Source organism: Pygocentrus nattereri, chromosome 2, assembly GCF_015220715.1.
Source record: "Pygocentrus nattereri isolate fPygNat1 chromosome 2, fPygNat1.pri, whole genome shotgun sequence".
Lineage (NCBI taxonomy): Eukaryota > Metazoa > Chordata > Actinopteri > Characiformes > Serrasalmidae > Pygocentrus > Pygocentrus nattereri.
The window spans coordinates 357,380-375,625 of record NC_051212.1 but is presented as its reverse complement, the minus strand read 5'-3'; the positions used below and the strand labels follow the sequence as shown (position 1 = coordinate 375,625).

Genomic DNA, 18,246 nt, shown 5'->3' with positions numbered 1-18,246 from the left:
ATGTAAGTGTTACTCAAACTTCCTACATCTGTGCTGGGACTTCATTGTCTCTCTCTGTTGCTCGCCTAGGTCTGTTGTTGCTCTCCCTCCTCTGTATCTCTGTTGCTGTCTGTCTCTGTTGCTTTTCTTCATTGTCTGTCTATTTTTCCTCTCTATCTTTTGTATCTCGCCTTCTTTTTCTTTATTTTTTAATTGGGTCTTGCCTTCACTGTCTGTCTGTTTTTCCTCTCCTTTAGGGTCATTTTACGGGAAATCGGACACTTTGGAACTCAACCGACACAGATTTTCATCAAACTTTGTGTGCCTTTTAGTGGCAATGTAGAACCCCAGAACTGCATTTGCATGAATCTGCCACTAATATAAAGGGAGAAATGGACTAAGAATGTTTTAAGTAGGGCGGCACGGTGGCGTGGTGGGTTGCGCTATCGCCTTACAGCGAGGAGGGCCTGGGTTCGATTCCCCGACCGGGCAGCCAGGGTCCTCTCTGTGTCGAACGAACCCTTCGATCTACGGGCTACGGGCCTGCCTGGACAGAGACCGGCCCTCAGAACCGCTTCATTAGGAATGACCGGCCATCATCACTGCGCAGAAGACACTGCTCCTCTAAGACCTTCATCCCCGTGTCTCTGAGCATTTGACTGTACTGTGTGACTGACCTCTGTAAACAGAAGATAAAAAACCTGATGGTTTAGAAATTAGTGGTTACCATTAGAGACCACTAGTTTCCTGTATCAATACAATAATCAGACTCATTTGAATATTTCAGTTATTTATTAGAAGTGATAAGACCTGCCTCTCTATGTCAGGCGTGTCCAACCCGCCCACTGACGGACCGTAATAAACAACCTCAGCAAACCAGCTGTGGTGTATACAACACGAACCTGAATCTGAACCTGAGCCTGACTCTGAACCTGAACCGGAATCTGAATCTGAGCCTGAACCTGAATCTGAACCTGAGCCTGACTCTGAACCTGAGCCTGAATCTGAGTCTGAACCTGAGCCTAAGCCAGAATCTAAGCCTGAACCTAAGTCTGAACCTGAGCCTGAATCTGAGTCTGAGCCTGAATCCGAGCCTGAGCCTAATCATGAGCCTGAATCTGAGCCTGAATCTGAACCTGAGCCTGAACATGAATCTGAGCCTGAACCTGAGCCTGAACTGGACCTGCCAGAACTGCAACAGCAAAACAGGCACTGCTCACTGAATACTGAATACTGATCACTGAATACTGAATACTGATCACTCAATACTGAACACTGAGCACTGAATACTGATCACTGAGCACTGAATACTGAATACTGAACACTGAGCACTGAACACTGATCAGTGAATACTGAATACTGATCACTCAATACTGATCACTGCATACTGAATACTGACCACTGAATACTGAATACTGAATACTGATCACTGAATACTGAATATTGATCACTGAGCACCGAATACTGATCACTGAATACTGAATACTGAACACTGAGCACTGAACACTGATCAGTGAATACTGAATACTGATCACTCAATACTGAATACTGATCACTGAATACTGAATACTGAACACTGATCACTGAATACTGAATACTGATCACTCAATACTGAATACTGATCACTCAATACTGAACACTGAGCACTGAATACTGAAGACTGATCACTCAATACTGAATACTGATCACTGAATACTGAATACTGAACACTGAGCACTGAACACTGATCAGTGAATACTGAATACTGATCACTCAATACTGAATACTGATCACTGAATACTGAATACTGAACACTGATCACTGAATACTGAATACTGATCACTCAATACTGAATACTGATCACTCAATACTGAACACTGAGCACTGAATACTGAAGACTGATCACTCAATACTGAATACTGATCACTGAATACTGAATACTGATCACTGAATACTGAATATTGATCACTGAGCACCGAATACTGATCACTGAATACTGAATACTGAACACTGAACATTGATCAGTGAATAATGAATACTGATCACTGAATACTGAACACTGATCACTGAATACTGAATACTGATCACTCAATACTGAATACTGATCACTGAATACTAAATACTGATCACTGAGCACCGAATACTGATCACTGAATACTGAATACTGAACACTGATCAGTGAATACTGAATACTGACCACTGAATACTGTATACTGAACAATGAGCACTGAATACTGATCACTCAATACTGAATACTGAACACTGATCACTGAATACTGAATACTGATCACTGAATACTGAATACTGATCACTGAGCACCGAATACTGATCACTGAATACTGAATACTGAACACTGAATACTGAACACTGAGCACTGAACACTGATCAGTGAATACTGATCACTCAATACTGAATACTGATCACTGAATACTGAATACTGAATACTGAACACTGATCATTGAATACTGATCACTCAATACTGAATACTGAACACTGAACACTGATCACTGAATACTGAATACTGATCACTGAATACTGATCACTGAATACTGAATACTGATCACTCAATACTGAATACTGAACACTGATCAGTGAATACTGAATACTGACCACTGAATACTGTATACTGAACAATGAGCACTGAATACTGATCACTGAATACTGAACACTGATCAGTGAATAATGAATACTGATCACTGAATACTGAACACTGAGCACTGAATACTGATCACTGAATACTGAACACTGATCACTGAATATTGAATACTGATCACTGAATACTGAACACTGAGCACTGAATACTGAACAATGATCAGTGAATACTGAATACTGATTACTGAGCACTGAATACTGATCACTGAATACTGAATACTGGTCAGTGAATACTGAATACTGATCACTGAGCACTGAATACTGATCACTGAATACTGAATACTGGTCACTGAATACTGAATGCTGAATACCGAATACCGAACACTGATCACTGAATACTGAATATTTAATACTGATCAGTGAACACTGAATATTGATCACTGGATACTGAATACTGATCACTGAATACCGAATACTGAATATTGATTGCTGAATACTGCATACTGATCACTGAATACTGAACAGTGAATACTGAACACTGATCACTGAATACTGAATACTGATCACTCAATACTGAATACTGAACACTGAACACTGATCACTGAATACTGAATACTGATCACTGAATACTGATCACTGAATACTGAATACTGATCACTCAATACTGAATACTGAACACTGATCAGTGAATACTGAATACTGACCACTGAATACTGTATACTGAACAATGAGCACTGAATACTGATCACTGAATACTGAACACTGATCAGTGAATAATGAATACTGATCACTGAATACTGAACACTGAGCACTGAATACTGATCACTGAATACTGAACACTGATCACTGAATATTGAATACTGATCACTGAATACTGAACACTGAGCACTGAATACTGAACAATGATCAGTGAATACTGAATACTGATTACTGAGCACTGAATACTGATCACTGAATACTGAATACTGGTCAGTGAATACTGAATACTGATCACTGAGCACTGAATACTGATCACTGAATACTGAATACTGGTCACTGAATACTGAATGCTGAATACCGAATACCGAACACTGATCACTGAATACTGAATATTTAATACTGATCAGTGAACACTGAATATTGATCACTGGATACTGAATACTGATCACTGAATACCGAATACTGAATATTGATTGCTGAATACTGCATACTGATCACTGAATACTGAACAGTGAATACTGAATACTGATCACTGAATACTGTATACAGAATACGGAATATTGATCACTGAATACAGAATACTGAATACTGATCACTGAATACTGAATATCGAATACTGAACACTGAATACTGATCACTGGATACTGAACACTGATCACTGAATACCGAATACTGAATACTGATTGATGAATACTGCATACTGATCACTGAATACTGATCAGTGAATACTGAATACTGATCACTGAATACTGTATACAGAATACGGAATATTGATCACTGAATACAGAATACTGAATACTGATCACTGAATACTGAATATCGAATACTGAACACTGAATACTGATCACTGGATACTGAACACTGATCACTGAATACCAAATACTGAATACCGAATACTGAATATTGATCACTGAATACCTCAATACTGAATAATGGTCACTGAATAATGAATATTGAATACTGATCACCAAATACTGAATACTGATCACTAAATACTGATCACTGAATACTGAATACTGATCACTGAATACTGAATACCGAATACAGAATATTGATCACTGAATACAGAATACTGAATACTGATCATTGATCACTGAATACCAAATACCGAATACTGAATACTGAGCGCTGAATACTGAATACTGATCACTAAATACTGATCACTGAATACTGAATACTAAATAGAGATCTCTGAATACTAAATACTGATCACTGAATACTGAATACCAAATACAGAATATTGATCACTGAATACTGAATACTGAATACAGAACATTGATCACTGAATACTGAATACTGATCACTCAATACTGATCACTGAGCACCGAATACTGATCACTGAATATTGAATACTGATCACTCAATACTGAATACTGAACACTGATAAGTGAATACAGAATACTGACCACTGAATACTGTATACTGAACAATGAGCACTGAATACTGATCACTGAATACTGATCACTGAATACTGAACACTGATCAGTGAATAATGAATACTGATCACCGAATACTGAACACTGATCACTGAATATTGAATACTGATCACTGAATACTGAACACTGAGCACTGAATACTGATCACTGAATACTGAACAATGATCATTGAATACTGAATACTGATCACTGAGCACTGAATACTGATCACTGAATACTGAATACTGGTCACTGAATACAGAATGCTGAATATCGAATACCGAACACTGATCACTGAATACTGAATATTTAATACTGATCAGTGAACACTGAATATTGATCACTGGATACCGAATACTGAATACTGATTGCTGAATACTGCATACTGATCACTGAATACTGATCAGTGAATACTGAATACCGAATACCAAATACTGAATACTGATAACTGAATACTGTATACAGAATACGGAATATTGATCACTGAATACAGAATACTGAATACTGATCACTGAATACTGAATATCGAATACTGATCACTGAACACTGAATATCAAATACTGATCACTGAATACTGATCACTGGATACTGAACACTGATCACTGAATACCTCAATACTGAATAATGGTCACTGAATAATGAATATTGAATACTGATCACCAAATACTGAATACTGATCACTAAATACTGATCACTGAATACTGAATACTAAATAGTGATCTCTGAATACTAAATACTGATCACTGAATACTGAATACCGAATACAGAATATTGATCACTGAATACAGAATACAGAATACTGATCATTGATCACTGAATACCAAATACCGAATACTGAATACTGATCGCTGAATACTGAATACTGATCACTAAATACTGATCACTGAATACTGAATACTAAATAGTGATCTCTGAATACTAAATACTGATCACTGAATACTGAATACCGAATACAGAACATTGATCACTGAATACAGAATACTGAATACTGATCACTGAATACCTCAATACTGAATATTGATCAATGAATACTGAATACCAGATACTGAATACTGATGACTGAATACTGAATATTGAATACTGATCACCAAATATTGAATATTGAATAATGATCACTGAATACTGAATACTGATCACTGAATACTGAATACTGATTACTGAATACTGAATACTGATCACTGAATACCGAATACTGAATAATGATCACTGAATACTGAATACTGATCACTGAATACCAAATACTGATCACTGAATACTGATAACTGAATACTGTATACAGAATACGGAATATTGATCACTGAATACAGAATGCTGAATACTGATCACTGAATACTGAATATCGAATACTGATCACTGAACACTGAATATCGAATACTGAACGCTGAATACTGATCACTGGATACTGAACACTGATCACTGAATACCTCAATACTGAATAATGGTCCCTGAATAATGAATACCAGATACTGAATACTGATGACTGAATACTGAATATTGAATACTGATCACCAAATACTGAATATTGATCACTGAATAATGACCACTGAATACTGATCACTGAATACTAAATACTGATCTCTGAATACTGAATACTGATTACTGAATACTGAATACTGATCACTGAATACCGAATACTGAATAATGATCACTGAATACTGAATACTGATCACTGAATACCAAATACTGATCACTGAATACTGATAACTGAATACTGATCACTGGATACTGAACACTGATCACTGAATACCGAATACTGAATACTGATTGATGAATACTGCATACTGATCACTGAATACTGATCAGTGAATACTGAATACTGATCACTGAATACTGTATACAGAATACGGAATATTGATCACTGAATACAGAATACTGAATACTGATCACTGAATACTGAATATCGAATACTGAACACTGAATACTGATCACTGGATACTGAACACTGATCACTGAATACTGAACACTGATCAGTGAATAATGAATACTGATCACCGAATACTGAACACTGATCACTGAATATTGAATACTGATCACTGAATACCTCAATACTGAATAATGGTCACTGAATAATGAATATTGAATACTGATCACCAAATACTGAATACTGATCACTAAATACTGATCACTGAATACTGAATACTAAATAGTGATCTCTGAATACTAAATACTGATCACTGAATACTGAATACCGAATACAGAATATTGATCACTGAATACAGAATACTGAATACTGATCATTGATCACTGAATACCAAATACCGAATACTGAATACTGAGCGCTGAATACTGAATACTGATCACTAAATACTGATCACTGAATACTGAATACTAAATAGAGATCTCTGAATACTAAATACTGATCACTGAATACTGAATACCAAATACAGAATATTGATCACTGAATACTGAATACTGAATACAGAACATTGATCACTGAATACTGAATACTGATCACTCAATACTGATCACTGAGCACCGAATACTGATCACTGAATATTGAATACTGATCACTCAATACTGAATACTGAACACTGATAAGTGAATACAGAATACTGACCACTGAATACTGTATACTGAACAATGAGCACTGAATACTGATCACTGAATACTGATCACTGAATACTGAACACTGATCAGTGAATAATGAATACTGATCACCGAATACTGAACACTGATCACTGAATATTGAATACTGATCACTGAATACTGAACACTGAGCACTGAATACTGATCACTGAATACTGAACAATGATCATTGAATACTGAATACTGATCACTGAGCACTGAATACTGATCACTGAATACTGAATACTGGTCACTGAATACAGAATGCTGAATATCGAATACCGAACACTGATCACTGAATACTGAATATTTAATACTGATCAGTGAACACTGAATATTGATCACTGGATACCGAATACTGAATACTGATTGCTGAATACTGCATACTGATCACTGAATACTGATCAGTGAATACTGAATACCGAATACCAAATACTGAATACTGATAACTGAATACTGTATACAGAATACGGAATATTGATCACTGAATACAGAATACTGAATACTGATCACTGAATACTGAATATCGAATACTGATCACTGAACACTGAATATCAAATACTGATCACTGAATACTGATCACTGGATACTGAACACTGATCACTGAATACCTCAATACTGAATAATGGTCACTGAATAATGAATATTGAATACTGATCACCAAATACTGAATACTGATCACTAAATACTGATCACTGAATACTGAATACTAAATAGTGATCTCTGAATACTAAATACTGATCACTGAATACTGAATACCGAATACAGAATATTGATCACTGAATACAGAATACAGAATACTGATCATTGATCACTGAATACCAAATACCGAATACTGAATACTGATCGCTGAATACTGAATACTGATCACTAAATACTGATCACTGAATACTGAATACTAAATAGTGATCTCTGAATACTAAATACTGATCACTGAATACTGAATACCGAATACAGAACATTGATCACTGAATACAGAATACTGAATACTGATCACTGAATACCTCAATACTGAATATTGATCAATGAATACTGAATACCAGATACTGAATACTGATGACTGAATACTGAATATTGAATACTGATCACCAAATACTGAATATTGAATAATGATCACTGAATACTGAATACTGATCACTGAATACTGAATACTGATTACTGAATACTGAATACTGATCACTGAATACCGAATACTGAATAATGATCACTGAATACTGAATACTGATCACTGAATACCAAATACTGATCACTGAATACTGATAACTGAATACTGTATACAGAATACGGAATATTGATCACTGAATACAGAATGCTGAATACTGATCACTGAATACTGAATATCGAATACTGATCACTGAACACTGAATATCGAATACTGAACGCTGAATACTGATCACTGGATACTGAACACTGATCACTGAATACCTCAATACTGAATAATGGTCCCTGAATAATGAATATTGAATACTGATCACCAAATACTGAATACTGATCACTAAATACGGATCACTGAATACTGAATACTAAATAGTGATCTCTGAATACTAAATACTGATCACTGAATACTGAATACCGAATACAGAATATTGATCACTGAATACAGAATACAGAATACTGATCATTGATCACTGAATACCAAATACCGAATACTGAATACTGATCGCTGAATACTGAATACTGATCACTAAATACTGATCACTGAATACTGAATACTAAATAGTGATCTCTGAATACTAAATACTGATCACTGAATACTGAATACCGAATACAGAATATTGATCACTGAATACTGAATACCGAATACAGAACATTGATCACTGAATACAGAATACTGAATACTGATCACTGAATACCTCAATACTGAATATTGATCAATGAATACTGAATACCAGATACTGAATACTGATGACTGAATACTGAATATTGAATACTGATCACCAAATACTGAATATTGATCACTGAATAATGACCACTGAATACTGATCACTGAATACTAAATAGTGATCTCTGAATACTGAATACTGATTACTGAATACTGAATACTGATCACTGAATACCGAATACTGAATAATGATCACTGAATACTGAATACTGATCACTGAATACCAAATACTGATCACTGAATACTGATAACTGAATACTGATCACTGGATACTGAACACTGATCACTGAATACCGAATACTGAATACTGATTGATGAATACTGCATACTGATCACTGAATACTGATCAGTGAATACTGAATACTGATCACTGAATACTGTATACAGAATACGGAATATTGATCACTGAATACAGAATACTGAATACTGATCACTGAATACTGAATACTGAATACCGAATACTGAATATTGATCACTGAATACCTCAATACTGAATAATGGTCACTGAATAATGAATATTGAATACTGATCACCAAATACTGAATACTGATCACTAAATACTGATCACTGAATACTGAATACTAAATACTGATCTCTGAATACTAAATACTGATCACTGAATACTGAATACCGAATACAGAATATTGATCACTGAATACAGAATACTGAACACTGATCATTGATCACTGAATACCAAATACCGAATACTGAATACTGAGCGCTGAATACTGAATACTGATCACTAAATACTGATCACTGAATACTGAATACTAAATAGAGATCTCTGAATACTAAATACTGATCACTGAATACTGAATACCAAATACAGAATATTGATCACTGAATACTGAATACTGAATACAGAACATTGATCACTGAATACTGAATACTGATCACTCAATACTGATCACTGAGCACCAAATACTGATCACTGAATATTGAATACTGATCACTCAATACTGAATACTGAACACTGATAAGTGAATACAGAATACTGACCACTGAATACTGTATACTGAACAATGAGCACTGAATACTGATCACTGAATACTGATCACTGAATACTGAACACTGATCAGTGAATAATGAATACTGATCACCGAATACTGAACACTGATCACTGAATATTGAATACTGATCACTGAATACTGAACACTGAGCACTGAATACTGATCACTGAATACTGAACAATGATCATTGAATACGGAATACTGATCACTGAGCACTGAATACTGATCACTGAATACTGAATACTGGTCACTGAATACAGAATGCTGAATATCGAATACCGAACACTGATCACTGAATACTGAATATTTAATACTGATCAGTGAACACTGAATATTGATCACTGGATACCGAATACTGAATACTGATTGCTGAATACTGCATACTGATCACTGAATACTGATCAGTGAATACTGAATACCGAATACCAAATACTGAATACTGATAACTGAATACTGTATACAGAATACGGAATATTGATCACTGAATACAGAATACTGAATACTGATCACTGAATACTGAATATCGAATACTGATCACTGAACACTGAATATCAAATACTGATCACTGAATACTGATCACTGGATACTGAACACTGATCACTGAATACCTCAATACTGAATAATGGTCCCTGAATAATGAATATTGAATACTGATCACCAAATACTGAATACTGATCACTAAATACTGATCACTGAATACTGAATACTAAATAGTGATCTCTGAATACTAAATACTGATCACTGAATACTGAATACCGAATACAGAATATTGATCACTGAATACAGAATACAGAATACTGATCATTGATCACTGAATACCAAATACCGAATACTGAATACTGATCGCTGAATACTGAATACTGAATACTGATCACTAAATACTGATCACTGAATACTGAATACTAAATAGTGATCTCTGAGTACTAAATACTGATCACTGAATACTGAATACCGAATACAGAATATTGATCACTGAATACTGAATACCGAATACAGAACATTGATCACTGAATACAGAATACTGAATACTGATCACTGAATACCTCAATACTGAATATTGATCAATGAATACTGAATACCAGATACTGAATACTGATGACTGAATACTGAATATTGAATACTGATCACCAAATACTGAATATTGATCACTGAATAATGACCACTGAATACTGATCACTGAATACTAAATAGTGATCTCTGAATACTGAATACTGATTACTGAATACTGAATACTGATCACTGAATACCGAATACTGAATAATGATCACTGAATACTGAATACTGATCACTGAATACCAAATACTGATCACTGAATACTGATAACTGAATACTGTATACAGAATACGGAATATTGATCACTGAATACAGAATGCTGAATACTGATCACTGAATACTGAATATCAAATAATGAATACTGAATACTGATCACTGAATACAGAATACTGAATATTGATCACTGAATACAGAATACTGAATATTGATCACTGAATACTGAATAGTGATCTCTGAACACTGAATACTGATCACTGAATATTGATTTTGAATAATTATCACTGAATACTGATCACTGACTACTGAACACTGAATACTGATCACTGATCACTAAATATTGAATACTGAATATTGAAATCTGATCACTGAACACTGAATACTGATCACTGAATATTGATTTTGAATAATTATCACTGAATACTGATCACTGAATACTGAACACTGAATACTGATCACTGATCACTAAATATTGAATACTGAATATTGAAATCTGATCACTGAGCACTGAATACTGATCACTGAATTTTGAATATTGATCACTGCAACTCAATTCAGTATAATAATCATTTCCATTTCATATCAAAACAACTTGTTTTACAGAAAACAATGAGCATTACAGAAAAATCTGTAAAATGGGGGTCTGAGCCCTCATGAGCATCACCATGATGACAGTGGCAAGGAAAAACTCCCTAAAAGAAAGAGGAAGAAACACTGAGAGGAAGCAAGACTCAAAAGGGGAACCCGTCCTCCTCTGGTCCACACAGGGCAGCAAACAGCAACACAGCAAAATGAACAGAGAATAAGCCTTTACATTTAATATAAAGTATTAGAATAGAGAAAAGAGAAAATCAGCCTGTGACTGGACAAAAGAGCTGAGATGAATCAGTGATGACTGACCGTTGGAGCTGATCAGAGAAACACTGAGAAACCGGTCAGTGGGAATCAGTCACTGTTACGGTGAAACCAGTAGCTGCTGTTATAGAGTCACAGTCAACCATGAACATCAGGGATCTTTTAGTATTGCAGTTCTGGTGCAGAAGAAATCGAGGAAAACTAATGCTCTTCTTTTTTGATAGGCAAGCTCTTCTGCCGTGTTGCTTGTCATGGTGTCTTTATGGAGAGTATGAGTTCCGCCCTCTCTGCCTCAGTAGCAACTGCTGGAAGGCTGCGACAAACTGCCTGTGCTGGCTCACGTCCTCTGGCAGCAGCTTGTTCAGGAAGTCAACTCTTCCTGTGCAACCTTCTTTCAACCATCTCCATTATGTGAAACTCCACTGCCAGCACGCTCTCTGTTTAGCCCCCGCCTCTCTGGAAGCAGCCGCCTGACTGACCAACTCCACCAACACCTGCTTATTGTATAGATAGATAGACAGAGAGATAAACAGATGAATGAGCTTCTCTGTTTATCCAGTGTAGCAAGCAGAGGGCTCCAGCTTGACAGCAGAGCCAGCCTTCTTAATCAAATCAAATCAAATTTATTTGTAGAGCTTTTTACAAAGAATGTTGTCACAAAGCAGCTTCAGAGAATTCCAGAAAAGACAGAATTTTAACAAGAATGTAAAACGCCCCGGTGGGCAAGCCAGGGGCGACAGCGGCAAAGAGAACCTCCCTCAGAGCTGAGGAAGAAACCTTGGGAGGAACCCAGGCTCACCAGGGGGGACCCATCCTCCTCTGGTCAGACTACCTACAGAGTGATTATACTACTAATATTAATAGCAGTAATATTGGTATTAGGAATAGCTAGGAGTCTATGAGAACATCAGGGTAGGGTGGGCAGCTAGTCCCAGGTAGGTGGTGGTAGCTGGGGCGTGGGCAGCTGGTCTGAAGTGGGTAGCAGGAGGGCTCAACAGTCAGGCATCCTTCAGTGTCCGGCCGGACAAGTGGGCGGGCGTATACTCGGAAAAAAGGCAGGGAGAGGGAATTAGTTTTATTCTGTCTGTTTGTACATGAACAGGGAATGTAAACATTTCCAGAGTGTGGCTAACAACTCCGGCAGATCTGACTATGACAGCTTAACTAACAGGAGAGAACCAGAAGGACACACAGACACGGCAGCACTCTGAAACAGTTCGGCATCCCTCCGCTCCACCGTCCACAAACCTGAGTGACCGCGTGCGAGCAGCGGGACGACAGCACCAGCGTCTCAGTTTACTATAATTCCCTGTGTCCATGGACCCCTGGATCTGCTGCCTTTATCTAGGGGGAACATTAGCTACCAAAAGCTGAACTGAACAAGTGAGTTTTCAGCCTAGTCTTAAAGATTGAGACTGTGTCTGAGTCCTGAACAGTTTCTGGAAGATCATTCCAGAGTTTGGGGGCTTTATAAGAAAAAGCTCTTCCCCCAGCTGCAGCCTTAGGAATTCTGGGAACTATTAATAAGCCAGCACTCTGGGATCTGAGTAGTCGTGATGGCTCATAATGGGAAATAAGTTCTTGCAGGTACTCAGGAGCGAGCCCATGTAGGGCTTTATAAGTCAATAAAAGGATTTTATAATCAATACGGAATTTAATAGGCAGCCAATGAAGTGATGATAGCACTGGACTGATATGATCAGATGTTCTAGTTTTAGTGAGGACCCTGGCTGCAGCGTTTTGGACTAGTTGGAGTTTGTTTAAACTCCTGCTCGTGCATCCTGACAGTAGTGCGTTACAGTAGACTAGCCTAGAAGTAATAAAGGCGTGTACTAGTGTTTCTGCATCACGCAGGGACAGGGCATTTCTGATCTTGGCGATGTTGTGAAGATGTAGAAAAGCTGTCCTAGTGATGCTGCCTGTGTGTTGATCGAATGATAAATCTGAATCTATTATAACGCCAAGATTTTTAGCTGCTGATCCAGGTGTGGCTGGAAAGTCGGCGAGATTTAAGATTAAATCTGGTAATTTACTTCTTGCTAATTTTGGACCCAGAAGGAGAACCTCTGTTTTGTTACTGTTTAATAGGAGGAAGTTACGTGACATCCAGCCTTTCACGTCTTTTACACAGTCCTCTATTTTCTTTAATCTGTATTGGTCATCAGGCTTGGCTGATATGTACTGTTGCGTAGTGTCTGCGTAATTATTGGGGCTGTCGTGGGTTGGAGGTCAGGGAACCAGCATCATGACCGGAAGGTCGCTGGTTCAATCCCCAGTGCCGACAGTCCATGACTGAGGTGTCCTTGAGCAAGACACCTAACCCCCAACTGCTCCCCGGGTGCTGTGGATTGGGCTGTCCACCCACCAAGCTTCAGCTAGTCCAGAACGCTGCAGCCAGAGTCCTCACAAGAACTAGGAAGTTTGACCATATTAGTCCAGTTTTATCAGCCCTGCACTGGTTACCAGTTAAATTTCGCATTGATTATAAAACTATATTACTGACATATAAAGCTCTAAATGGGCTCGCCCCTCAGTACCTGAGTGAGCTCCTCTCCCACTATGAACCATCACGCCTACTTAGATCACAAGGTGCTGGCTTACTACTGGTACCTAGAATTAATAAAGTTACATCAGGGGGGAGAGCTTTCTCATACAAAGCCCCCCAGCTCTGGAATAATCTTCCTGCTAATGTTCGGGAATCAGACACAGCCTCAATCTTTAAGTCTAGGCTAAAAACTTATTTGTACAGTCAAGCATTTGGTGACTAGTCTTCCCTGTCAGGTCTAGACCTGCTGGAGTCTACACTGCTCTGTTTTACTGTAATCTGTGGTCAGCCACTCTTTACAGTACTAACTCTGTTTTTTTCTTTCCTTTCTCTGCCGAGCTGATCAGCTGCCCATCCTGTGCGTCTGATGCTGTTGCCTCTACTGCCTTGATTGGTGCCGCCGCTCACCAGCCTTCTGGACCGGTTTGACCACCACTGAGCTTCTTGCTGTACAGCGCTGTGCAGTCCTCACCCTCAGATCTTTCTTTTCCCACTTTACTATAAAACTTCATACTAATCTTGTTTGCTGTCCGGTGTCGACCATAGGAGGATGGGTTCCCCTTCTGAGTCTTGGTTCCTCTCAAGGTTTCTTCCTCTTTTAGGGAGTATTTCCTTGCCACCGTCGCCACTGGCGACGCTCATGGGGGCTCGGACCCGGATTTTCTTTCTTCTTTTCTCTTCTCTCTGTAATACTGATTGTTCTGTAAAGCTGCTTTGTGACAACATCTGTTGTAAAAAGTGCTATATAAATAAATTTTGCTTTTGCTTGCTTGCTACTCTGGGCAAGTGTGCTCACTGCCCCCTAGTGTGTGTGTACTCACTAGAGTGTATGTGGTGTTTCACTGCACAGATGGGTTAAATGCAGAGGTGAAATTTCCCCATTGTGGGACTAATAAGGGTCCTCTAATCTAACAATGAAAGTTAATACCATGGTTATTTATAACTGTGCCTAACATGTGTTGTGTAAATAATAATGGTCCTAAAATAGAGCCCTGTGGAACTCCAAATCTCACTTTTGAATAATTGGAAGATAAATTGTTTACCCTAACAAACTGATAACGTTCTGATAGGTAAGATCTGAACCATGATAGGGCCATCCCTGTGACTCCAACCATGTTTTCTAGCCTTTCTAGGAGAATATTGTGGTCTACTGTATCGAAAGCCGCGCTGAGGTCAAGTAGCACTAAAAGACATATGTAGCCTTGATCAGAGGCAAGAAGAAGATCATCAGTCATCCTAACTAGAGCCGTCTCAGTGCTGTGGTGTGGCCTGAATCCAGACTAGAATTTTTCATATATATGGTTCTTGTGTAGATATGAACTAAGTTGTTGGGCCACAGCTTCTTCTAAGATCTTAGATATAAATGGTAAGTTTGAAATAGGCCTGCAATTAGACAATATGCTAACATCAAGATTTGGTTTCCTGATCAGAGGTTTGATAATTGCTAGTTTAAAAGTTTTGGGTACATGGCCCCTCTCCATGGATCACCAACTTATCGTGGTGGAGGGGTTTGCGTGCTTGAATGATCCTAGGAGCTATGTTGTCTGGAGTAAAAGCTCCTAGTAGGGTCTCCCAAGGCAAACTGGTCCTAGGTGACAGGTCAGATGAAGTGTGATCCAAAAATACCCTTATGAAAATAAAAAAAACAGGACTTTTTTTACCCTGCCCGGATTAGGGTCTCCGGGGCCCCACCCTGGAGCCAGGCCTGGGGTAGGGGCGTGCCAGCGAGTGTCTGGTTGCTGGGCATTTACTCATGGGCCCAGCCCGAAGCTACATGAGTACATGAGCAGGTGTAGGGGTTCGGTGCTTTGTGGATCGGGCAGTGTCCGAAGGCGTGGGCCTTGGCGTTCTGATCCTCGGTAGCTGAAACTGGCTTTTGGAACTTGGAACGTTACCTCACTGGCAGGGAAGGAGCCTGAGTTGGTGCGTGAGGTTGAGAGATACCGGCTAGATATAGTTGGACTCACCTCAACACACAGCTTTGGCTCTGGGTCCAATCTCCTTGAGAGGGGCTGGACTTTATTCTTTTCTGGAGTTGCCCATGGTGAGAGGCAGCGGGCAGGTGTAGGCTTTCTCATAGCCCCTCGACTCGGCGCCTGTATGTTGGGGTTTTCTCCGGTGGACGAGAGGGTAGCTTCCCTACGCCTTTGGGTTGGGGAATGGGTCCTGACTGTTGTCTGTGCTTATGCACCGAACAGCAGTTCAGAGTACCCAGCATTCCTAGAGTCCTCGGGAAGGATGCTTGAAAGTGCTCCTCCTGGAGACTCTATTGTCTTACTGGGGGACTTCAACGCTCACGTGGGCAATGACAGTGAGACCTGGAGGGGTGTGATTGGGAGGAATGGCCTCTCTGATCTGAACCTGAGTGGTGTTCAGTTTTTGGACTTCTGTGCAAACCAGTTTGTCCATAACGAACACCATGTTTGAACACAAGGATGTCCATAAGTGCACATGGCACCAGGACACCCTAGGCCGCCGTTCAATGATTGACTTTGTAGTTGTGTCATCGGACTTGTGGCCATGTGTTTTGGACACTTGGGTAAAGAGAGGAGCTGAGCTGTCAACTGATCACCACCTGGTGGTGAGTTGGATCAGGTGGTGGGGGAAGATGCCGGTCAGACCAGGCAAGCCCAAACATATAGTGAGGGTTTGCTGGGAACGTCTGGCAGAAGAACCTGTCAGACTGATCTTCAACTCACACCTCTGACAGAACTTTGACCAGATATCGGAGGAGGTGAGGGACATTGACACAGAATGGGCCATGTTCCGTTCCTCCATTGTTGAAGCGGCTGACTGTAGCTGTGGTTGCAAGGTAGTTGGTGCCTGTCGGGGCAGTAATCCTTGAACTTGGTGGTGGACATCCCAGGTGAGAGATGCCATCAAGCTGAAGAAGGAGTCCTACCGGACATGGTTGGTCTGTGGGACACCAGAGGCAGCTGGCAGGTATTGAAAGGCCAAGTGATCTGCGGCTTCAGTCGTCGCCAAGGCAAAAACCCGGGTGTGGGAGGAGTTCGGTGAGACCTCAGAAAGTGACTTTAAGTTGGCTCCGAAAAGATTCTGGCAAACCGTCAGGCGACTCAGAAGGGGAAAGCAGTGTGCCACTAGCACTGTATATAGTGAAGATGGTGTGCTGCTGACTTCGAGTGAAGATGTCATTGGGTGGTGGAAGGAATACTTTGAGGACCATCTCAATCCCACTGACATGTTCTCCACTGAGGAGGCAGAGTCTGGGGACACGGGAAGAGGCTTGTCCATTACTGAGGCCGAAGTCCCTAAGGTAGTTAAGAAGCTCCTTGGTGGCAAGGCTCCAGGGGTGGATGAGATCCGTCCTGAGTTCCTCAAGGCTCTGGATGTTGTGGGGCTGTCTTGGCTGACATGCCTTTTCAACATTGCGTGGACATCGGGGGCGGTGCCACTGGATTGGCAGACTGGGGTGGTGGTGCCTCTCTTTAAAAG

The 18,246-nt window shown here is 39.4% G+C and overlaps 1 protein-coding gene across 1 annotated transcript; it reads right to left on the bottom strand.

Moving 5' to 3' along the window:
- Window positions 1–544: 544 nt before the first annotated feature.
- On the bottom strand, window positions 545–16,537 carry LOC119261625 (dynein heavy chain). The gene is made up of 7 exons (XM_037531240.1): window positions 16,452–16,537; window positions 2,677–2,934; window positions 2,453–2,584; window positions 2,156–2,325; window positions 1,116–1,171; window positions 882–1,001; window positions 545–658 (listed from the first exon to the last, which is right to left on the bottom strand). The coding sequence occupies exons 1-7, from the start codon at window positions 16,535–16,537 to the stop codon at window positions 545–547; spliced, it is 936 nt and encodes a 311-aa protein (XP_037387137.1).
- Between the last annotated feature and the right edge of the window lie 1,709 nt (window positions 16,538–18,246).

Coding starts and splice junctions, on each gene's coding strand:
- LOC119261625 (XM_037531240.1), bottom strand. CDS start 16,537: ATGCCCAGCAACCAGACACTCGCTGGCACGCCCCTACCCCAGGCCTGG. Junction 1,002..1,115: donor AGATTCATGTTCAGGCTCAG/GTTCAGATTCAG, acceptor ATTCTGGCTTAG/GCTCAGGTTCAGACTCAGAT. Junction 659..881: donor AGGCTCAGGTTCAGATTCAG/GTTCGTGTTGTA, acceptor TTCTGTTTACAG/AGGTCAGTCACACAGTACAG.